This window comes from Tasmannia lanceolata, unplaced genomic scaffold (genome assembly GCF_043159265.1).
Source record: "Tasmannia lanceolata isolate RefF3 unplaced genomic scaffold, GAP_Taslan_0.1 ptg000015l, whole genome shotgun sequence".
Classification (NCBI taxonomy): domain Eukaryota; kingdom Viridiplantae; phylum Streptophyta; class Magnoliopsida; order Canellales; family Winteraceae; genus Tasmannia; species Tasmannia lanceolata.
In genome coordinates, this window is record NW_027518692.1 from 54,582,032 (window position 1) to 54,606,822 (window position 24,791).

The 24,791-nt window shown below is 37.5% G+C and overlaps 1 protein-coding gene across 2 annotated transcripts; it reads right to left on the reverse strand.

Moving 5' to 3' along the window:
• Positions 1 to 1,797: 1,797 nt before the first annotated feature.
• Positions 1,798 to 24,706, reverse strand: MAP1C (methionine aminopeptidase 1B). 2 transcript variants are annotated; one of them, XM_077397097.1, is made up of 10 exons: positions 24,491 to 24,705; positions 22,133 to 22,211; positions 20,938 to 21,175; positions 14,024 to 14,185; positions 13,872 to 13,913; positions 12,443 to 12,514; positions 9,543 to 9,622; positions 5,516 to 5,613; positions 5,191 to 5,238; positions 1,798 to 2,580 (listed from the first exon to the last, which is right to left on the reverse strand). In XM_077397097.1, the coding sequence occupies exons 1-10, from the start codon at positions 24,621 to 24,623 to the stop codon at positions 2,435 to 2,437; spliced, it is 1,098 nt and encodes a 365-aa protein (XP_077253212.1). In that variant the 5' UTR covers positions 24,624 to 24,705; the 3' UTR covers positions 1,798 to 2,434. The 2 variants fall into 2 exon arrangements, with proteins under 2 accessions (XP_077253212.1, XP_077253213.1); XM_077397098.1 differs by lacking the exon at positions 12,443 to 12,514 and having other exon boundaries at positions 24,491 to 24,706.
• Between the last annotated feature and the right edge of the window lie 85 nt (positions 24,707 to 24,791).

The following is a 24,791-nucleotide window of genomic DNA, read 5'->3' on the forward strand; positions in this document are numbered from 1 at the left end:
TTACGTTTGAAGGTTTGGGACTCACAATCAGTCACCATCAGTGATAAAACGGGCCTTAAGATTATGACTACAATGATATCCACAACATCGATGATTCATTTCATGCAAGACAAATAAAGATAGCAAAGTTCACACATTTGCACTGGAAGATGTTTTACTAAACTAGATAAGCATCCTATTATTAAGACTTAAAATGCTCATCAGGTGCAATGTGGAGGGACAGGGATAGCGGAAATAAGGGTGAGGATTAGTAAAAGAGTACTTGTTTTTATGAGGGAGAGATTATCTATCTACAATCTATAATATGAGATTTTACCCACGTTTCTTTACATTGTCAATCGTTTCTTACCCCAAAAATATTTATGGGAAAAGCTTTTACTGCTAAAAATTCAGCTTAGTACTTATTTTACATACGATGGGGCCCACCATTTTACGCATGGGATGGGGCCACCGTTTTAAGCTCATGTTTTTTTTTTATGGGGTAGGGGCCTACCATTTTACAACTCAGTTTTTGATGGGGTAGGGTCCATAATTTTACCTCTGCAATTGCATATTAAGGCAAGTTGTCCAATTCGAAAGACTCCAACTAAGGCAAGTTTCCTAAAACTACCTAGGACTCTAAACCTAATAAAAGGGGCCAAACTACAAGGTACACAATCTCTCGAGACCACCCATAAGCTCCGCTCACAGAAACCGTTAAAAGGGGGGCATTTTATCCGTTTAGAGTTTGGGGGAGTTTTTTTTTTTTTTTTTTGCGTGGGGTGGGGGGGCTGTCATTTCCCAATATATAATACGCCCTACATCTTTTCTACCACTACATGTATTTCTGTCCGTTCAGCTTGTTACAATTCGTCTCATGGCTATGGGTATGTTGTTTTCCGTCATGCAGATTGGGTGGAAGGGAAAGCAAGAGATGGAAATGAAGAAGGAAAGTTGAGAGGAGAAAACTGAAGTGTCCATAGAATGCAGGGATGGAAAGTGCTCTGTGTGGTGTTTGCGTCTAAGAAAACAGCAGAGACGAAGGAAGGTGAATCAAAAAAGAAATGAGGAAAAGCAGAGAACAAGAAGCAATTAGTCGAAAGATTCTGAGATGATGAGAACCCTCCAAAGATTTGCACTCTTTTCAGAAGAATTCAGTGCAATCATGAAGTCCGAGAGCTCCTGGCGTAGTCATAAAACTGTGTCTTTTATTTGTTTTTTGTGCAGAGGGGACAGTTGTGGATGTAAAAAAGGCTGACACGAGTATATATGACCCAGAGGAACTGTTGTCTCTGATGAGAAGAGGATCTATCAAAGATTTTAATTGAATACACCTAAGCTAAGCTAAATTTCTGAAAAGGGAAATGATAATGGTGCTACTCTCTTCATTTTGAGTAATGGACTTCCCTTTGAAAATATTCCCAGATGTTTTGCAATCTGTTTAGGTGAAGGAAATCAATCAGAATCGCTGCTTCAAATAACTGATCTGTTCTTCAAATAACTTCTCTTTCTCAAAAAAAAACTTCTCTGTTCTTTAATCTAGGAGGTGATGAAAATATCCTCATTCCAAAGGTATTTCGGTGGCCTGGGTAGACCAATGTTAATGTTAAAAGAGGGTCAGCCATGAAAAAGATAGTCCGCAAATAGGCCATTTTGATTTAACAATGCTGAGTAATGCTTCAATAGAGCACGATCCCATTGTCATACAATGTAGTGCGTGCCATGACATAGGGGGTCTCACCTTTGCTTGATCTGAACTGCCCATTTGATAGGCCTTGGTCTGCATCTCCTATCGCCTAAACATCACACACCAAATCATGCAGTGCTAAACATCCAATAATAATTATTCCTTGTTGAATGTGAACTGTTCCCAATGATTTTTTACTGACCATTCCAAATGGCAAAAAATACAAATTATTACATGTTAGGATCAGATGATTAAGCCCATATTTCAACATTGCATAAGTTCTCCACTTCATGAGGAATTCCTCCATTCTGCACATTCTACATTTTTTCAGCATTGTTCCATGTTGGGCGTTCAGTCAGCGACCCATCAGTATCAATGATGCCCGAGGGTTCGAATTAGCTCTCCCACTCATATTTCTCTCGATATGAAAGAAAAGATAGGCAATCTGTCTTGTATCGCCCTATTAAAAATATTCTTGTGATAGGTCCTGCCCTGAGGTGACTCATTATTTCGATGAATCAGACTCTCTGAACAACTGAACACTCAAAAAACTCACTCATCAGATTCCATTGTACAAGAATGCACATAATTTTCCCTGAGAAATTGGCCATTGATTTCCACTCATGCAAGAAACATGAACAATATCATATACACACGTGCAAGATTTTCCTATGAAAAAATGATATACATTATGGCAAGGGAATGATTTTGTAAAGAGAAGACACACCATTACTGTGATTAGGGGGATGGCCACATTGCCTGCCGATCTTAGTACTTTGTTAGGACCTCTGCTCCAGTCCTTGTAATCAACAATGTGTGTTCAAACTGTGCAGCAAGACTACCATCAACTGTGAGAGTTGTCCAGTTGTCGTCCCATGTAACACACTCGATGCTTCCCATTGATAGGATAGGCTCTGTAGGATTGAATGACCAAAGAAGTACATAAAATAAATTACAAAAAAAGAGCACCAAAATGAGAGGAAAGTATGTAATTCTATAGTTCTAATGTAGGAGCAATTAGACAAGAAAGACACAAACTTTAAGACCTGGCAAGATTATTTAAACAGCACAAGAAAGTGCAGATAAATTCGCCCCTAAAACTTCTGCATCCGCCCCCTTTGGCGCCGGTTTAACAGTGACATTCAAGTCTATTACTGGCTGAAATAAGTATCAGGTAACCAAAGTTTTTGAAATTTATGGCAATTATAATTCAAACCCCTGCTTTCACTGCCGCCTATGACCAGAAAAGTAGTAGATCTGACAAAAAATTGTTGTGGGTCTGAGGTTGGATTAGAGTGTTGCGAGCTGGGAGTCTTGGGAAGGATTAGGGTTGAGATTTTTTTACAAGTTTGTGGATGGACGAGGTTTTGGGATTTGAGTAGGAGAAGAGTTTAAAAAAGGAAGAAATGGAAGGAGACCAGTAGATGCTGTGGCTACTTTTAGGATTTTGGAGGTGATTTTTTGGGTTTTTATTTTTCCTTTTGTTTCTCTCTTTTAATTCCCTTCTCCTTCCTCGAGTATTTGGACAGAAGAGGCTGCTATGCAATTCCAATAGTAGCTCTGTTATTTGGTAATCGGAGAAGCCAAAGGGAGCTAGGATTTCTTAAACCGATAGTATGAAAATGGAGATTCTCTTATGGTGTGGGCAAAAGAAAACTTTTGCAGTAGCTGTTGTTTCCTGATGATTAAAAATTTCAGCACTGAAACTTATAGCAACATGCTTGTGTGAATTGAACTGCATTCTCTTCCTCGTGAAACGAAAACGAGGAAGCTCAATATTTACTTCCTGATTCTATACACCCTTGCTTGAACCTCTCTCCATCCCTTTTTTGTTTTTTGAAAATGAATTTTTTTTTTTTTTTTTCTGAAAGATGACATATTTTCATTGATACTATAAGAATTACAATGGGGACCAGGAGTCCCACCTGGCAAAACATAGCATCAAATAAAAATGGCCAGGGCATACCCCTCACCAGAAAGGCGAAAGAGAAACATATCGAATACATTGTTTTCAGTCCTTACAAAAAGAAGCTTACCCAGACTGTACCATGACAAACACCCTGTCTTACAATCATTCAATCCTTCATCCATCGTCTTCCTCCAAACTCCCCCAAAAATTCAGGAATTCATCCACAACTCAAAGCCATTCCAGTCCCACCGAAATCAACTAAGAGGAGCATTTCCCAAGCTCGTCCAGAAGACTTTTAAAATGAGTTTTATTGTCCTCCCTTAGTAGCATAGTCTTTTGTGTATATATGTAGAGCATAACTTCCAATCAAAGAAGATCCGCAATCGTTCGTGCACAATAAGTCAAGTGACGAGAGAGAGAGAGAGAGAGAGAGAGAGAGAGAGAGAGAGAGAGACTATACATGGAGAATTTGAAGTCCCATGGAGGAGAACAAAAACAACATTAGGAGACGAATTGGGTGAACTATTGAAAGGGAAAATGGATTGAAGGTAATGGTAACTGTTAAAGTATAAAAGATTAAATAACACCTTCTCCAACAGCTTAAGCTTTTAGAGTAACTGGTTGTTTCACATGGTATCAGAGCCAAAGGTCCTGTGTTCAAAACTCCTTGATATTAAAAATTCACATGTGATAGCCAACCCAAAAAGAAGGGCCACATGTGCCATGTGTAGGCCAAATCTACAAACGAGGGGCCACACGTGAGGGGGAGTGTTAAAGTATAAAAGATTAAATAACACCTTCTCCAATAGCTTAAGCTTTTGGAGTAACTGGTTGTTTCACAGTAACCATATAAGGGAGATAAGTAAAATTTTGAGTGACCTATTGGGTGATGAGAATGGTGAACACCTTGATGGGATGAAAGTAACTTGGCACAGCAAGAAATAATCTGTTGTATCCAAGTCTAGTGCCGAAGCAGAATACTATCCATGGCTTATGGTGTACGTGAGCTATTGTGGTTAGGAAAATTGTTATAGGACTTGGGGTGTCAAGTTCACGTGACTATGAACTTGAACAGTGACAACAAAGCTGCTATTAGCATCACCCATGACCCAGTTTAACATGACAGACAGCATCAAACATATTACATATTGAAGCGGATCGGCACTTCAAAAGTGAGAAGTTGGCCACTAGAATGATTTATCTCCGAAATTCACTACACATCCGCAATTGGCAGATATGCAAACTAAAGAGGTTGCCAGGAGTAGACATGAGGAAATAATATGCAAGTTGGGTATGAGTAATATCTACTCACCAACTTAAGGCGGAATGTTGAGATAATTGTAACAAGTCCATTAGTTGTGACGGCGTTTTTAACGTTTTTGGACGTCTTGTCTTTTTGTCTCTTATATATATAAAGCATATTAGGGATTGTGGGATACACAAATGAATCCCCTTCTCCCCAACTCGTCTTTTCTCCTCTTCCCTTCTCTGCATTCTATTTACTCATCATCACTAATTTTTAGTGAATGCCCCAATTTTATTTGGAACAAAATCAAATCGAAATCATGAATATACGATTTGATATTTCTAAATAGCAAGCAATGAAAATACTCACCGATGGTAAATGTTTGGCCTTCAACCATATACCCAGGTTTATTATTCCCTGTCAAAAAAAAATATCAATTAAGCAAGGACACTTAGTACAAACTTATAATTGATTAGTTTATAACATTCTAGAAAATACAATAAATTAGAAGGTATAGCATCAATCTGAAACCATATTCTCTCGATTCCTACCCTATTCTTACTGACTACTATAGTTTAGCCTAGCATAGTCCAATGCTTAGATTTAGATAAAAAGTTAAAAGATCACTTTCAAAAACTTTTTTTTTTCCCATTGGGATAGAGAATGAAAGAACAGGAATCAAGAGGTTACTTACTGTTATGCAATATAATTGGGTCAGAGTGAAAGATTGTCCCCACACCATGGCCAACAAAACGCTCCACTACCCCATAGCCAAACCTTTCAGCATGGTCACTGAGAGATTAGAAAATAATGTCAAGAACAATACTAGATCTCTGAAGTCTTCCAACATAATCTAGATTCTATAAAGGATAGGAATACAAATTTAATAATCAAAAACTAATATATGCTCATGAATTTCATTTACTAAGGTGTATACATATGTCCCAAATTGTGATGTTCACAGAAATAGTTCAGCACTTCGGTGTTGCACAAGCATTTTAATTGAGATACAAGAAATTATGAAGCACTATGCAAAGGTATAGCTGGTACTTTCGTGGAAAGTAGCTCTATGTATCAATATCAATAATGTACACCATCTTGGAGTTTAATGTGTTGCATAAGCTATATACACTTGTGTGTCAGTGTATACAAATTATTTTAGGCAGTTTACCAATATGCCCACATCAGTTTGGATACACCTGTCTTTTATGTAATTTGGTCTTATATGAGGAATATAAAGGGCAGAAGACAAAGTTATTTTAGGTAGTTTACCTCCGTCGATCGTAATTCTGATACAAGATAGTGTTTCTCACTGGTCCATCGAATCGTTGACAGATATGGAGGTGGGAATGCTAGAGCTTGACCTTTTGGTGGGGCAATGATGGAGACATCACCAGTGGGGGGAATTTAGGAGATGATGTTCAAGGCTGTGTGGGAAACAACAGTGTCAGGCCTCTAAACCATTCAAAGCAGAGCAAGGTTCTGACCATGCAATGCAGGATAACCCCAATTTTGGTTTAATAGTACATCCCAATAGGGGACGACCATACTTGTTCAATTTATCTCTCTCAACTTGGATGCCATGGGGTTCATGGTGCACGAGAACAACCACGAACAGGGGTCCACATGTGGAAGTGGATATTCCAGAATTCATTGGAGAAGAAAAAACAGGGAAGTTCTGGACTAGGTGAACAAAGTTGAAAGGGTATTTGAAATAACAAGAAATACCTGACAAGAAGGAAAAACTATTGGCCACAAAAGTAAAGGGTTATGCGCTTCTTGGTGGCAAAAAATTCAGATGATGAGATATCTAGTCAGAAAAGAAAAACTTCAGACCTGGTCCAAGATCTAACGCATGCTATGGGGCCAATTCCTTCCCATCAGTTAAGAGGGAATTTCATTGCGACAGTACCAGTCTCTTCGGCAAGGAGCACAATCAGTGCGGGAGTACACTAATGAATTCTACAAGAAATGAACAATTGTGCAGCTAGCCGAGAATGAAACCCGATTTACTCACCCATATTTGATGGGGTTACAGACTAGCACATGAAATTTAATAGAGTTGCAATGTTGCTGGACACTTGCTAGCACAATGAAATTAAACTATTCTTAGAATACTGTAATATGATGGGACCGATCACTTATGACACTTACTAGTGCAATGTTTGTAAATATGATGGATTGAGTATATACAAAAGGAGAGGGGATATGGGTTTTTTAAACTTAAAACTCCTCGCTCCCTTCCTCGCTCCCTCCCTCTCAAGGTAGGTATTTTATTAAGAATCAATAAAGAGCAGCCCCATCGAGGAGATCTGGGCTACATAGAAAGGAAAATAAGAAGGCGCAGTACAAAGTGAGATAAGGGTCAAGGGGGGAGGAAGTCGTAAATCTCCAAGCTGTCCCTATGGACCCTGGCCCAAGCTAGCCTATCCGCCTCAGAATTTGCTGACCTCCTAACATGATGGATATTAATTGGAGCTACACCGCAATCCTCCAAGGGGAGATCCGGTCATCCATCTAATGACGCTGAGAGAGTATTAAATATGAGGTGATACAAAGTCCAACCTCTCCACCATCCTAATGGCATGCAGAAGCGTCCAGACTTCCACCTCATTAGAATCTTTGAATCCTATAGGGCCAGAGAATGCCCATCTGGTCTCTCCTGCCTCATCTATCAAGAGGCCACCAATCCCAACTGATCCAGGATTACCTAGGCTGGAGCCATCGAAGTTAAGTTTTAGTCATCCTGGTTCAGGGGGAGTCAATCTAAGCATCGATTGCTCCTTTGACTCAGTGACTTCACAAAACTCCTTCCAGCATCGACTTCTGTCCGAATTCGAGTAAAGGATGACTCACCCAAGAAGCTGTGAGAGAGACAATTTTCATAATAAAATGAAAATGGAGAGAATTTTCATAATAAAATGAAAATGGATTTCCACAATGCCCATAATGTCGATAGCAATACAACCCTCCAAAGAATTCTCCCTTTTTTGGGCCATTGTACAGCCAACCATGACCCAAGATGATTGGATAGGTGGAGAGGGGAAACCCAGTTCATACCAAACCTGTTAAGGACTCTGCGCCACACCTCCCTGGCAAACCTGTAGCATAGGAGTAAGTGGTCTACGGATTCTCCCACTTCCACACAAAGTGCAGAATGGCCAATGATCAACATTCTACGATTTAGCAGGTGGTCCACCGTCAGGATCCTATCCTGGACAATAGCCCAGCCAAAGGCGCAAACTCTGGGGTGCAGGGATACTCCAAACTTTAGCAATGTCTGAAATTGAGAGAGAGGGGGAGGGGGAGTTGGTTCAAGAGATGTGGACTAGAAACTGGGCAACTCTCTCTAGTTCCCTATCATTAAATTTATGTCTAAAATCCATCTTCCAAACCATATGGTCATCTTCCTTGCCAAAGCATTCTTGGACCCATGCTTTATTATTGGCCACAGTGAAGAGGTCGTCAGGGAAGACCTCATCTCTCAGAACCATCAATTAAAACCTGTTCTTTCTCCTTTTGTCTTTGCTTCTCCTTTGCCTTCATTTCTTATTTTCTTTAGATAATTGCAAGTTGAGATTTGCGTGAAAACCTAATATGTGGTTTCTTCACGTTGTTCGGCAAGCAGCAAGCTTAATGGTTTGCTATGGAACATGTTGAAGTAAAGGAGATATAGAACACATCGAGTGAGAGGTATTTTGGGGTGAGAAATATTACCAGGACATACCAACTGTTTTAGGAGATATTTTCATTGCAGCAAGGAGATAGGAGCCCCAGAGAGTATTATGCATCCTCAGGAAACATGTGGAACAAACTGAACGCGCACAAAACTCTCACATTTGATAATGAAGTGCAGAAATTACGGGTTGCTAAGTTCTTATTTACACTTAAGCCTGAATATGAGCTTGTTTGAGCTCAAATTATTACAAGCAAGGGTGTTTGGCTGGTGTTACTTTTACTACAGGGGACAGATATGCCCTTGCAGCCTCGTGTGGATCTAGATGTCGTAGTCGTGATGGTCATAGCGGTAAAAGTTGAGGGTGCAGTGACAGACATATTGGGAGAGTTTTGCCAAACATATTGGGAGAAAGTAGTTAGGGCAGTTTTGTCATTTTGTAAATTTTAACACCTCAAATGGACGTCCGTTTGTTTTAGGGACTTTTAAGCAATAGTTTTCTAAAAGCGGGACTGTTTGAATAATACGCAATTTTCAAGGACGCTTAAGCATGTATTTTGCTAGGGAGGAACTAATCGGCAAAAATCCCATATGTGAGTGAATGAGTGAGAGAGCGAGCGTGTGTGTGTACAATATATACACATGGGATTTGCTAGTTACCATCACAGAAAGGCATTCGCGGCTGGCTGGTGCATATGAGAGCAGCCACCTCAGATAAATTGAATGAATAAGACAAAATCTGTTGAAAAGTGAGCCTGTGTGGCTGCTCTCACATGCTACGGCCAGCCACGAAATGCCTTTTTTGCGAAAGTCCCTAGCAAATCCCTATATACATTGTGTGTGTGTGTGTGAATGAATGTACGCATGTATTTGAATACAACTCAACTCAACTCAACTCAACTAAGCCTTTGTCCCAAACTAGTTGGGGCTGGCTAATGAATCACATGTATTTGAATACACACATGTATTTAAATGTGCGTGTGTGCATATTCTCTTTTCACCAAGGAGTTTTGTGAAACACAAACTAGATGTGCAGACCACAAACCTTATCCTCTTCCCAATTTTCTTAAAGCTCTCACCATGTTTGCAAACAGATATGGCCCTCTGCAGGCATTCTTCAGTTACCTGACATACAAGAAAATATGAATTCAGAGATAAAAACAAAAAGGAACCTCACCCTTTAGAATATTCCTATTGCAATAAGATAAAAAATAAAGAAATCACAAATAAAATTCAAATATAAGAGAAAGCTCATAATAGTCATACAGTGACTGTTAACGATATTAAATCTCAGTTATAATATGTTATCATGACTCACCGCCTTCAAACACGAGAGAAACCAACCTACCTCTAGTTAGCAAGGCATTGAGAGGATAGGCAAAGCCTACCAAACTATTAATCAAAGCAAACATGGTCACATCATAAATGAACACCATAATATTAAAATAACTGCTAGTAATATCCTTACAGGGTATTGCTCTTTCTATGCTAAGCTTGTCCTTGTATTTGACGACAATTAGCACATAGAATAAAAGTAACGGTGTCAATTTTGGCTCGGGCTCGGAAGCTCGCTCGAGCTCTGCTCGAATCCTTAATGAGCCGAGCCAAACCGGCTGGCCAGGCTCGTTAAGCTTAACGAGCCGAGCCCGAGTTAGGCCAGGCTCGGCTCGGCTCGTTAAGAATTTAATATATTTAAATATATATATTATATATTAATATATACACTAAAAGGGTTGTCTAGGGAGTGAAAGGGGGAGGCAAAATATGTCACTTCTTTTTTGGAACCCCATTTGTACTTGGACCACCCCCCGTAGTGTAAAAAGAGTAGTCAAATTACACTAGATAGGGCTGTCCAGGGAAGATGAGGGGTGTGAATGTAATATAACCCGAGCTCGATAAGGCTCGCGAGCCTGACCGAGAAGAGCCGAGCTTTTGAGCTTAACGAGCCGAGCCGAGCCTGGCCAAGCTCGGCTCGGCTCGGCTCGGCTCATTTACACCCCTAAATAAAAGACAAAAAGCAAACCAACACCTAAATTGCTTGGAACATAAGCAACCGACCATTTTGTTAAGCAAGACAGCATGATGTACATCAAACAACTGAAGGCATCAAATTTCTCGAGAGCTTCCAATGCTATATCCATTGTTTTAAATCTCCGCCAAAACCAATACAAAACAACCAAAATGTTTCCGTTTTCTATGGCTACTGAAATGGATATGAAACGACAGAAATATTTCGGTTTCCATACCCAACGAATGTAAAAACCAAAAATATATTACATAATTAGATTTATATGAATTGCATGCAAAATGTGGTGCCTGTATTATGTATAAATATTTAAATGAATTTCATGTGAAATTTGGTATGTACTAAATTATCAGACATATGCAACAGTGTGCATGTCAGTAGGTGCTCATGTTGTAAAACAATTATCGATGGTTGTCTTGCTTATGTGATGGTTTCTAAGTGTGTATTTCTGCTTATTCTAGCATTTTCTGAAGTTTTATCTTTAAATTCTATCATTTGCATATGTTTCATATGTTTCCTAGATTTTGCAGGATTTCCACTGAAATTTCCTACCAAAACAAAAACCGTAACCAAAATTTATAACCTTGGTCCTATACACCAACATAATAATTAAACCATAAGTTAAATCACTTTCTCATAGAGATTAGGAATTATAGACAACTCAAAATGATTGTGGCTAAACCTGAATCAAATAAAGTTGGAACATATTAAATTTTGAAACTTCCCTAAAATGTATCATCTATTAAAATCATGGTTTTAAATTTCAGCAGAAACATTTCGTTTTGGTCAAAATATTTCGATTTCGGCTGCTACATAAATGAAATCCACTTGGATTGGGAAAAATACTAAGAAATCCCAAAATATCGGGATTTCGTTAATGGTTTGGTTGAAATATGCAAAACATTCAACATTTCAGGGGAAAAGAAGGCCAAGTCTCTTTCGAAATGTCGACATTTTGACAAAAACCCAAACAAAAATCAACTACACTCGCAAAAAAGAGAAGAACAAAGAGATTCCTTTTAGATATTTTTAAAAAAATGGCAAACAAAAAGAAAACCCAGTGGAGAGGAATCTTAGATTTCGGCTGTGATTTCGTACCGAAATATTTCTGTTATTTGACAAGATTTCGGCTGAAATTTCATACCAAAACTGAAATGTTCCATTTTGCAGATGAGTGACACCGAAATTGAAATCAAAATTTAAAACCTTGATTGAAACTCGTTTTGATGTAGCAATACAATTTTTTTTGGGCTCCTAATGGATCTGCAACAATGGGCCTAGCCAACAACATAAAAGGCATGAAATTTCCCATCTATAAAATGGAATAATCTTGAGGGATTGTGGGGCTAAAATTGTGTCAAACTGACACAAAATTTTGTTAGGAAGATTTAAAATGTTTGAAGGCTGAGTGAGATAGCTAATGAAAGGGATAGACCTAAACTTTTCTGCCATCAAGGAAAGGGCAAAATGAAGTTAGGCAAGGGTACTAACTACTAAGTATAAAGACTAAATGTTTGAGAGATTAGGTGGGGGATCCAACCATTGAATCCCTATACAAGTATAATTTTGTTTGGTGACAAATAAAGATAATTTAAAAGTATCCATGATGAAAGATACAAGTTTTTTCATTTTTTGTAATGGCACGGGTTTTTTCAATTATAATGGGTGGTATAATTGAATAAGTACACTTCGTCTCCAATGGCCATTAATTAAGTCAAATTGAATTAATAAAATGAAAACCTATGATTATCCAATTACACTGACATATAATGTAAACCTAACTTAAACTCTCAACAGATGTGAAGGCAACTTACTACATTATTCAAGCAGCTCCGGAAAGAAGAGGGGACATGTAACAATTGCATTGTAAAAATTGCATTGTAAAGAATTATTCCACAAGCAAATCAGCACCGCAATACCTTTACAAGCTGTTTTGTGGCTTCATCTACGTTACCACACAGAAAAGTCTTCGATGTGTCTCCATGGTAGCCCTAAAATAAAAACAAAATAACTTTCTCAAGAAAATGATTTCTATTCATTAAAAAATCAATGATGACAATATATAGAACATTCTTATACAAAACATCAGTCACCAACATCATTCGAAAAAATGCAGAACAACATCAACATAACATTTTGAGGAACAATTATTTTTCTCCATTCAAATTAGATTTCCGGTACTAAACAAAACAGACAGATCAGACAAGGGATCTAAGCAGAAATAGAAGGATCAGATTCTTTGCTCCATGCAACAACAGAACATAAGATCAAAACTTCAAAACTTCTTATCATAGAAGACCACGCATACAGCTCTTAGGTGCTGAAATAGCTGCATCTCCGAAGAACTATATCTAACAGATACATTTATATACAAAAATAACCAACATGATAAAAACCAAACTTTCCTACTCTGATTACTAACTAAACTTCCTCAAACAAAAATTTCCAAACCTTATTTATATTAATAATTCTACTTCTAACCAATGTTTAAAAAAGCGGATGTGACGCAGAACGCAGCCAAGAAAAATTCTTGTCAACTAGCGTGGACGCGCCCAAGAACGCGGTTGATGAGGTTGGCGCGGTCATAACCTTTTCTTTTTTTTTTGAAAGTTGACATATTTCATTGGTATTAGAATTACATTGGGGACCAGGAGTCCGATCCTGTATTACAAATATCAAAAAAGCTGGATCGGGCATACCCTGGACTAGGAAATAGTAAGACAGTCGAAGCCAAATACAGTAAATTCTTCCTTCTTCCTTCATTGTGCCATTGGCAAAATATGTTTTGAGGCCCCAAATGCGCCTCTCTATACCAAAATCTTCCATCAATCATTTTTACAAGCTGAACCCCAATAGTCCTATTAGCACCGAAATTAATAAACGCCAGATATTCAACACCTCTGATATAACCGCCGCACCTCCAATGAGATAGAATAGCAAAGCAGAAAGATCCAGACAAAATCCAGTCTAAGCGAAAGGAGTTTTTATAACTAGGGAGAGTTGGCGCGGTCATAACTAGGGAGAGTCAAAGGAGTTTTTATCGACCATGTATGGCAAAACGGGGAATGCGGCTGCAGTGCAACGCAGAACGCGGCCAAGGTAAAAGGGAGTCGACTCGGGCGAGTTCCGAGTCGGGTCAACTAGTTTTTAAACACTGCTTCTAACAATTAAAAATTTAAAAATTCATATCAGGATGGAAGTAGATAAACTAAGGTTTGGAAATCTAATGACTCCATAACACAAAACTCGAAATATGAGAACCGGGGAAACACAAAATCATCAAAAGTAGAGAAACATTCATATCAGTATGGAAGTACAACAACCTAACCAAATAACTTAAGAACATACATTCAAGTGTACGGTTACATCAATGTTGATTATGTCACCATCCTGCATAACAGGGAAAACCAGAAATAAATTATATCAGATCTCCAATTTTCCAAGATCACCATTAGAAAGAATGTAGTCTGAATGGCAAAAGAAACTGTTAGCAAACAAACCTGTAGTTGGCGAGAATCAGGTATCCCATGACACATGCACTCATTGACTGATGTGCATACACTTTTTGGAAACCCCCCATAGCCAAGAGGTGATGGATAAGCCCCGGCATTAATAATCATCTCGTGCACCGCTTTGTCAATTTCATTCGTAGTTACAGATGGCTGATAAAAAATGTAAATTGTACACACCATATTAAGAGGAAAGTATGAAAAGCCAAGCAAGAGTAACCAAAATAATAGGACCACAAAAAGAAAATGGAGAAAAAAGAAACTCCATATTTGAGTATGAAAATGTATCACTTATTGACATAGCAGTTTCAGTCTTCAACCACAGAGATGGTAATAAAGTTATTACTATTTTGATTCAGCAATTAAATCTGTTAATAAGGAAATAAATGCATAAATCCAGAAGCCATAACACTTGGAAATATGCACGCAGATCCCCATGGAAAAAAGAAGAATTCTTAAGTTCACTTTACCAATTGAGAACATGAACTGCATCAGTGAGAACATGGGAATCCCTCATAACCTCTAAAATAAGACATCAACAATTTCATAATTTCATTGAAATCAAATCCAGATTACTAGCTGGAAAGATTCATTCCAACTTTATCTGAACAAAATGGAGAATCAGCGTAAAAAACAAACAGAAAAGATACCAGAACAATGTCCCACTGCTCAAAAGGCCATCCCCACTACTAATTCATCTGCCAAACCAAGATAACCAGTAAAAGCTTGAAAAACCTTACCCATGTTCTTCATGACACACTCCTTTGAATCCCACTAGATCCAAACTCTCCTTGTTTTTCATTGCAGCTAAGGCATCATCCCCATAGCAGAATAAAAACAGTTCTAATCAGCATGGGTTTAAATTTCGGCCGAAATATTTCGGTTTGGACACAAACCGAAACGAAATTCACATGAAGTCGTTTCTTTACAAGATTTCGCCGAAGTTTTATCGAAATTTCACATTTCGGTTGAAATTTCATTTTTGGACTTTTTAACAAAATTTCCACCGAAATTTCAACCGAAATCGCCGAAATTGACACCGAAAATTTAGACATTTCGGTCGAATTTAAAAAAATAAACGAAATCATAATCACATTTTTACATGATTTCGGCCGAAATTTTGGCCTGAAACCGAAACATTTCGGTTTCGGTGGTGGCCGAAACCGACACTGAAACCGAAATTTAAAACCTTGTTAATCAGACTACAAGGCTAAACACGATTTAGGACAACAAATCAGTCTGAAGGTGATGTGAGAGTTAAGCACGGTTACCAAAAATGCCCCCAGAAGGTAGGAAACGCGCTTCCGCGGGATCACGTTTCTGAAGTGGAAAACATGACGCTTCCCAATGGGGAAGCACATTTCTGATTTGTAGGAAGTGTGTTTCCCAATTTTGGCACGCGCATTTTGCATTTTTTGAAAGCGTGTTTCCCATTTTTTGAAAGCGCATTTCCCAATTCTGGGAAGAGTGTTTCCCTTTGGGGGAGGAAGCAGATTTCCCCTTTTGGGAAAGGCAATTTCTCACTCTTTGGAAGCACGTTTCTCCGTTTCGGAAAGTACGTTTCCAATTTTTGGGAAGCGTGGCTCCCCTTTTCGGAAAGTGTGTTTTCCAATATTTGAAATATCTTTCTTCTTTTCTAATTATTTTTTCTACAGAATGCTGATCAATGATCGGACGAAGAAGAGGAAGAAGAAAAGTAAATTATTTTTTATTTACTATTCGTTTTTCTGAAATATTTTTATCTTTTCTTTTCTAATTATTTTTTCAGCAGTAATCCGATCGACGACCAGAAGAAAAAAAACAACAATGAAGAAGAAAAGTAGGTTTATTTTTATTTTTTTTAGTTTTATGAAAATTTTCTTTTCTTTTCTATTTTATTCAGTTTCCTATCCTTTTTGTTTTTCCTGAAAATTTTTCATTTATTTTCCTTCTTATTCATTTTTTTTTTGAAAAGGAAATTCCTTCTTATTCATTTTAACTTATCATTTTTTTCAATTTGAATTTTTTAGTAAACCATAAATAATTATTTGTGGGAGCTGTTAATTGATTAATTGATTAATTATAAGAGGAGGAGGAAGAAAAGTACGCATTTAATGTTTCATTTTATCTTCCCTCTATTCTCTATTTTTTCTTTAATTTTCGATTTCAATGAAAACTTATCCAATTGTCCTATTTTAGTTTAGTCTATACATAATGTTGATGTGTATATGTAGTTTGTAGTTATGTTCTATTGACAAGAAAAGTAGTGTTAGTTCTTCCTTCAAGTGATTAACTATTTAATAATTTGAATTGTCCATTTTAGACTTCAAACAATTTTGTATTAACTTTGATATTCGATGTAATTATTAATCATTGGGAGTTGGATTTACATGTAAATTGGTTATGTTGGTTAGAATGTTAATTCGTATATACCATTAAAAAAATAAGAATTTTAATTCGTTTATGGTGGGTTGGATTTGATTTTCTTGTGTTGCTTAGAAACTAGAATTCACTTGCATTTAAATTTTAAAAATAATTAAAAATAGATGATTAAAGCTTATTTTTAAATATCACTAATTTTAAAAAAAAATTTAATTTTCGCGTGGTTCATTTCCTGAGCTTCCTATTCGCTTCATGGGCACTTCCCTTTACGCTTTTGCATCGCGTACCTTTATGCTTATGTGATGCGTCCACAACCCTTAGCAATATTAAGAAACATAACATTAGCACTCGGTGCTGGTTACATATGTTAGAATATATTAGATCAGATGCATGAAGATCTGACTGTGGGATCAGTATGGTGGTAGATCAGGAAGTTATTTTTAGTTATGTATTTTGAAATTTAAACACAAGTAGTTATAGGTAGTTATTCACATGTTCTTATGTCTTTTATGTGAACTACTTGTAATGATGTCTATAAATATAATCCAAAGACACCCAAATTAGTATTGGGTTTCCTCCCTATTTCCATACATTTTCATGGTATCAGAGCCTAAGATCTTGCCCTAATCACAACACGCGAGTTCATTTTCTGGTGGGCCATGGTAAAAGTGTAAAACATCCTTTTTTTTCCAAAAAAAAAAAAGTTGAAACCCTTCTCTCAAATCCCAACCGTGCAAATGCCTGTTGTGTCATCTTCTATGCTTCGGTGCAATCATGCAAATCCATGTATAAACATATGTTGTTGTCTTCTCTCCTTCTTCCTTCTCCAAGAATGTTCGTTCTCATGACTGAAACCACCGCATCAAAAACCCAATGTGGTTGCTTCAACAACAAATGGTTCAAGTCTAACTTTTCTGCTTGCCGAAGCATCACTCATGGACTTATTGCTGTTTCTTGCACTAGAAATCAAAGGATTGCGCTCCGATAACTCACTTTTCTCCATATCCTTCACATTTTCAAGCTATTCCATATCCATCCCCCTTCAAAGATGTATAACCATTTTTCCCTTTGCTTGTTGCTTCTCACCACAAAATCCAATGTCACTTTTTCCAATGTTCCATAATGACTGACCGCTTTGATTAGATAGAAATTGTCTTCACCCCCTTCCAAATCATCTACTTGCAATAAACATATCCCTATCTATTGATAATGGCACCCTATTCTTTAAAAGTGTCATCACCTTTATTCTTCTGTCACTCTTCTAGACTGTAATCGTCATTTTTCTAGACTCTATTCTATCTCACTTATTTTCTCTAATTCTCTTTTCTTCGTCCTATTTCGGTTGAGGTACCTAATTTTGGTGCGTGCCCGAAATACTTTTTCTCCTCAGTTGAGGTACCTCTGTCTCAAGGTGCGTGCCTGAGAGATTGATTCTCTATTCTGTGAGGATTGATAATTCAAATCGACTCATGATGATTTGCCCATCGAGGCACTCTTGCCCATTGACAGTCCATAATGACCTATTTCCATGAGGATCGGTATCCATAAAAACTGGCCCCATGAAGACTTGCACATCAAGGTTCGAGTTCCATCTCACCCATTGAGGCTCTTCTTTACTCATCTCGCAAGTAAAATTCTCTTCAGCAAGCGTCGGTCAACACTAGCAGACATTCGACAACAATCTTCAATCACTATCATAAGAAGACATTCACTAGCGGCAGTGTGCATCTATTGGTCAATTTTAGTTAAATTTTTGGGAATATTTTGTTGTAATCAAACGTATGTCGATTTCCAATCCACATACGTTTGAGGGGGCATGTTAGAATATATTAGATCAGATGCATGAAGATCTTACCATTGGATCATTATGGTGGTAGATCAGGAAATTATCTTTAGTTATGTATTTTGAAATTTAAACACAAGTAGTTATAGGTAGTTACTCAAATGTTCTTATGTCTTTTATGTGAACTACTTGTAATGATGTCTATAAATATAATCCAAAGACACCCAAATTAGTATTGGGGGTTTCCTCCCTATTTTCATACATTTTCAACATAGAGTATAGCAATATTATGAAAACTATCTCGGGCCAAACCATCGTACTTTGGGCCCGCTTTGGGTGGGCCCACTTCAGTTAAAAACTTAAATTTATCATGTGCACCCAAGACAACATTAATAGATTGAACCAACAATAGGTAATTAGGCCCATTGAGTTTGACTGAACTCAGTTGAAGAGAGGACAGCTCCATTATGGGCAGTTTTGTTTCAGATAGAACATGAAGTCGAAGAAAGTTAAATGAGACAGCATACAAACTTGTAGACCAAATCACAAGAAACTTATATGAAGAGTACACTAGGCAGTCCACCCGCGGCCCGGGAAAACAGTTCTCAACCAGCACACATTCCGATTTAGCGAATACACAACGGAGCAGTAATATGCACAAGAGCCAATAGGGCCCACAAGGGCTTATGTTTGTATCGGACAAAGCAAAACAGTCCACAAAGACGGGAAGCAACTCTTAGAAGGGTGCAACAGTCCCAACAGTCCAGAAATTGTTTGGATGCAGTCCACAACAGTCCATGTGGCGCAACATTCCACAATGATGGAACATGGAAGGCAAGTCTTAGAAGGGTGCAACAGCCCCAACAGTCCACAAGTTGTTTGAATTTGGTCAACAGTCCATATATGTGCATAAAGACAAATGAGTCGGCGAGATGTTTCAATCCAGTCGACAAAGTCCAATCGTTTGCACATCAGAGCAAACAGTGCACAGCAGTCATTGGCAGTCCAACAGTCCAAGTCATAACAGTCCAGAACCCATGTCATTTGATTTATTTAAATGATTATTTAGATTCCTCTTTAAGGGAAACTCAACCAATTGTAATGAGGCCTACGAATGGAATGTCAAAGAGGATTGGATCCACGAATGAAAGACAGATAGTTATTGGTTGTAAGGCGTAGGTGGGGTCCATGAATGGAAGGGAGATGGGTATTGTGTGTTGTGGAGTATGTGGGGTTCATGAAAGAAAGGGAGATGGCTTTATTGACCTTCATACAAGTAAACTTTATTGACCTTCATACAAGTAGATAAAAAGAAGGAACATATATTTACGAAGGAGAAGAAGAAGAAAAGAAATTCATGTTAGGTGATTAGCTCTCCATACCCACGATTCTAATATACATAGATGCCCACGTAGAAGTTAACAAGAATGGCCCTAGGGCCATCCACTGATGGATCTTATCAACTAGCACATAAAAGAGAACTTCAAAGATAGAGAACAACTTAAGTTTACTCAGCGGTGGGCCATTTCTTAAACAGTTATAAAGTTTCAGCCATCAATAATCTGAGGATAGGAAGAAATATCAAATATTCTGAGGTTTAGAGAGTAGTATGGTGTGACCTAGCTATGAAGACTGTTCAAAATCAGTTTTCAATGTGTATGATGCACAAAGAGGCTGATTGCTGCTTTATCTGTGAACAGAACTTGTGGAAAATTCTTCCTCAAGCTCTTTTACAAACCAGACGGCCGACATGTTACGTAGGGGCAGGACAAAGTTCACCACCATTTCTTCTTGACAAACTAACCCTTACTGATTTCACAAGCTCAGTTTTGGAGGTGATTATGAGATGTATGTATAGCTCAGATGCACTCTACATTAGGTCTGTTTGGTTGCACAAAAGCCGGGATGGCTTAGGGGTTTTGCTTGGCATGTGGGCCACCTCAACAAAACCCCTTGTTTGGTTGCCAATATAGCATTGAAATCCCCGGAGACTACCAGGGAAGTCTCATGGTTAATAATTGCTTTTTTGCTGATGTGTCAACCTTGTCTCCTCCCACTAAAATCCAAGCCAAAACCCACAAAAAGGTGATTTTCTGCCAGGATTTCTTGGGAATGATACTTGTTTGTTTCTTTCTCTCTCTATTCCCTCTCTCCCTTCTCTCTCTATATCAGTAATGACACTCCCTACCACTACTCGACAAAGTTGACAACCAAACAATACTTACCACTATTCTACAAGGTAAGTTCCAGGTACTTCCAACGCTTGCCTCCTCCTTGTTGACTACTTACACCACTACTCTACGAGGTAAATACCTGCAACCAAACAGAGCCAAGAAGCCTAGCTGAGATCATTAACAAGATGGTTCTATTTGTAGGTATACGACACTGACTTAAGAATTGCTACTAAGGGTTGAGTATAAAGATATTATTTTCATAGCATAGTGATCTTAGCAATAATGTAGAAGAAATTACCTCCCATCTGTTAAGGAAAAAGAATTGTAATAACATAGAATTAGTTATTGCAGAAGTTTTGATATTGTAATGTAGAGCCATTCAACAAAAACAAATAGGCTGATTATACAACAGATATCATGCAAATGGCTTCATATAAAACCATATCTAAGTATCAGAAAGATGAACTGAATCCACAACATATATAAAAAAAATTCAAATTATAAAGATAAAAAAGTTAAGTCAAACCTAGTCTCTAGTGGAAAATAGGTAAAGTTGGAACGATAGAAATATTGTAATTCATTCTCACCCTAACCAATGTTCCTGCATAATCCAAGACACGTGCAGCAAGCTCACATGCAGCCTTCATGCGTGTGATCCCATCAGAATCATGGATTTGAGGTTCAGGAGACAGTTCCGGCAACAAACTTGAACTCACATATGGAGGCTTGGGAATGTGATCTGGAACAAGAAGACGTCCTGAGACCTTCCCACGCCTTAAAGGCAGCTTCTTCTTCATCTTTGGTGTGCCTCTAACATCACGTTCCCTACAGGTAATAATGAGATTAGATTTTGGAAATGTGACTATGGCCACATGGGAGCCTTAATAGAACAGTATAGACACTCAATGTCCTAGGAATAACTACTTGCTGAAAAGATACACCACGAGCAAGCAGATGATAATTTAAAAGAGTTTAATTAGTAGATAATTAGCCCCAAAAAAGTGTTTGAGATGGGCACAATTGGGGTGTCTTAGTCATTTCGTAGTAGTTTCCCTAAAATACATCTCCCCGATGGAATTACCCAGGATATTTTGGTCAATTTGATGACTGCAATAATAACCCCAGGTTCACATCAGAACCTGTCATGGTAGCAGATAAATATCCGTCACTGCAAAGCATGGCTCGAGCGCATTAAATTCACAACTAATATCAGGCGACTTTTTGCCTTGGGGCATAAGAGTCATTTGTTCAGTCCTTACGTGGCATAAACTGCAAGACAGTTAATGGTTTCCGCTATAGAAACGGATTCCCGGCCCAAGGCGAATATTGAAGGAGAAATTACTTTGCCATGTCAGGGGAGTGTTTAAATTTCATTTGGGTCAAATTAAGTTGAATTTATGACTTTTCCCGTGGGAATAGAGAGGAAAAATCAAGGGTGCCTAGAGAAATTTAGCCATTTCATAGGAAATTAAAATTTCCTACTAAAAACACATAAAACAAAGAGAGGTGTAACTGCCAACAAAATTCAGGAATAGCAACAATATCGTTACTTTAATTGCAAAAATATCACTAAAAACTAATGATCCATTAGTAGAATGTCCTGCAAAGTTTCAAGAACCACACCAGCACTACGACTGAAAAAATGGATAGGTGGAATTATGAAATATGAAGCTCAAAAATTGACAATCATTGAAAGAAACACCAAGTTAGCTTCTTTTAAATCAGTAGAACAATGAGTCTTATATACTATCCAAGAAACATAAATTGTGTGGCATCACTTACCTCTTAATCCGCATGGCCTCCTCTAACCCTGATAGCTTTCTTGAAATTACTACAAGATGTTTTTGTGCATATGATTTTCCTATATTTGAACAAAAACATGAAATATGGTTATGCATAAACATGATAAACATTTTGCAATTAATGTTATACAATCAAATAAGTAATCGTGGATTTTGAGGAGTCCATAAGGCAGAATATATAATTATCACGGTTTATGAAAAATTAAAAAAAAAAAAAAAAACAAAATCAAAAACTAAAGAAGCAATCTTCCTAGAATGGAATAGACAGAAAATGCAATTAAATATTGTTGGTGTTGAAATTTTAGCAATTCCTCCACATGCACTTCATATGGACAAATTGGAAAGAAGAGAAGGATGAAAAGACAGAGGAAAGAATTCATGGGAGATATGGAGAGTCTAACTCCAACCCCACAACCATGTGTATAGATAGATGTAAAGTTCACTAATTATATAAAATTCCATCCAGAAGCCAATTAATGATGGGGCTCATCCTACTAATGTAAATCTACTAATGTAAATAATCATTGTGACTATGCACATATCACTTCTATTTGTTTTTATGAAAAATGGAATAGAGTCTAATTTCCTTCAACACAAACTCCATATCCCTTAGTTGTGAATTTTGTTCCGTTCTTGTCAGAATGGATGAAATCGTATTGGTCTAGAAAACGCAACAGAAATGCCTCAAATACCATTTCGCCCAGGATTCCGCCCCATTCCGGTTCGTACCAGTCTATTCCAGCTGAAACAGGGTAAAATGGCCTGTTTTGGCCAGAACACAGTATTTTTTTCAAAAAAAATAAAAATACAAAAACGACATCAAACGGCTATATTTCTATTTTTTATTGTTTTACCCTTATTGTTAGCCGTTCTTTACTGTTTTATAGCCATTTGAGGGGTATTTCCGGCCTTTTTCATCCCCAAACAAGAAGAAACCTAACTAAACCCACCTAAGCCCTCATTTTTTTCATTTATTCTACCACCCTACCATTCTCTTTCAATTTGTTCTAAGTTCTATTAATCCCTACTCATCTACTTCTACGCAATTACTTCTACTCATCTCTACACATCTCAAAGGGTATTTTCAACATCAAAAGGCTTCTAAGTGTATTTTCAACATCGAAATGGAGGCTTGGAAGTGGAGGAGCCCTTTCTTCACAAATCACAACAGTACACAATATATACATACATATTTGAAAGAGGTACCCCATATACCTTAGTTACATCTATATTCTATACTATATTTTAGTTTCTACTTGTGTTTTTTAGTCTTAATTCTTTTGAATTTATTTTAGTTTTAAATCGATTTTATTTCTATTTTAATGAAATTTAAAAAACAAGATGAGTTTGGGACCGTCCGAAGGAGTCTCATCTATTGGTTCCATACCCATTAGATCCGATGACCCGGCACAGGCTTATTTTACTTGTGTCCTTTTTTCTTTTTTTTTGTTGTTAAATTTGGTTCATATATGTTTTCTTATATTTTTCTAGCAATTTTTTTTTTTTTTTTGAACTATTTGAATTTTTACTATAAAAAAAATTTCTCTGGACATAGTCTTTTCCGAAACAAAATGCCAAAACAACTGAAACACGGAAACGTTCCATTCCACTGACCAAAACAAAACGGCGAATGAAACAGAATCGACAACTACCCAAAAGAATGTAGAGAATTTTGGGAACATTTGGTTTGTATTCTCAATATCTTCAAAAGAATAAGCAATCTGTGTGATCAAATTACTACCCAGAAACCAAATTTGCTACCCAAAAGGGTTTTCTTAAACTACTTTTATAAAACGACTCTATGATCAGGCTTAAAGTTTCTATAGGAGGCCGTGGCTGGGAGAATTAGTTAAGAGCAATGTAGAGTTTCTCTTTCCACAACTCAAGACGTGGAAAATCACTCACACAATGCAAAGAATATGCTCGATAGCCAATTCCTTTCCGAAACTGAAAATAGCAATGTTTGGAAGTGATGATATTGACCCAATAATCTTCGACAAAAAAAAAATTGAAAAATGAAAAAGACCCTCACTGAGAAATTCAAATCGAACCATATTTTTCTACACAAAGTGTGAGGTTAAAATTAACAATCGATCCACAAGAACTGTATAATCAATTGAAAGGAAACAATCAATAAAGGATAAACATAATAAGCAGAAATCAACAACATATTATAAGAATCAAATATCAAAATCATACGATTAATGTGAAAGTGCATATTCAACGATAAAGCGTACAAGAAATATCTATGAAATAGAGAGAGGGAGAGATTGCATATTCAAATAAAAGAAGAAAAAAAAGGGCATGGAGTAAGGAATTTCAAAGAGAAAGAGCAGACCTGAAAGGGTTGGGGGTGAGAAAGTGCAGAGTGGAGTGCCCGAGATTAGAATAAAAGAGGATGAGAATGAGTCACCGGAAAATGAAGAGGAAAGATGGGGAGAAGAAACGGAGAGTGAAGCGACAAAAGCCATATGATGCTCTCTAGGTTGGAGAGTGGAGGGCAGAAGGGGAGGTGGGGGTTCTCTTCAAAATTAATGAGATAAAGAAGCGGGGAGAAGTAAAAAGGGGATGAATTTAAGAAGCTCCCTCTAGGGGTAAATATCCGCACTGCGATATATTTTGATAATGGCACTACTCAC

Coding starts and splice junctions, on each gene's coding strand:
- MAP1C (XM_077397097.1), bottom strand. CDS start 24,623: ATGGCTTTTGTCGCTTCACTCTCCGTTTCTTCTCCCCATCTTTCCTCT. Junction 13,914..14,023: donor CTGATTCTCGCCAACTACAG/GTTTGTTTGCTA, acceptor CCTGTTATGCAG/GATGGTGACATAATCAACAT. Junction 5,239..5,515: donor CCCAATTATATTGCATAACA/GTAAGTAACCTC, acceptor TTTTTTTGACAG/GGAATAATAAACCTGGGTAT.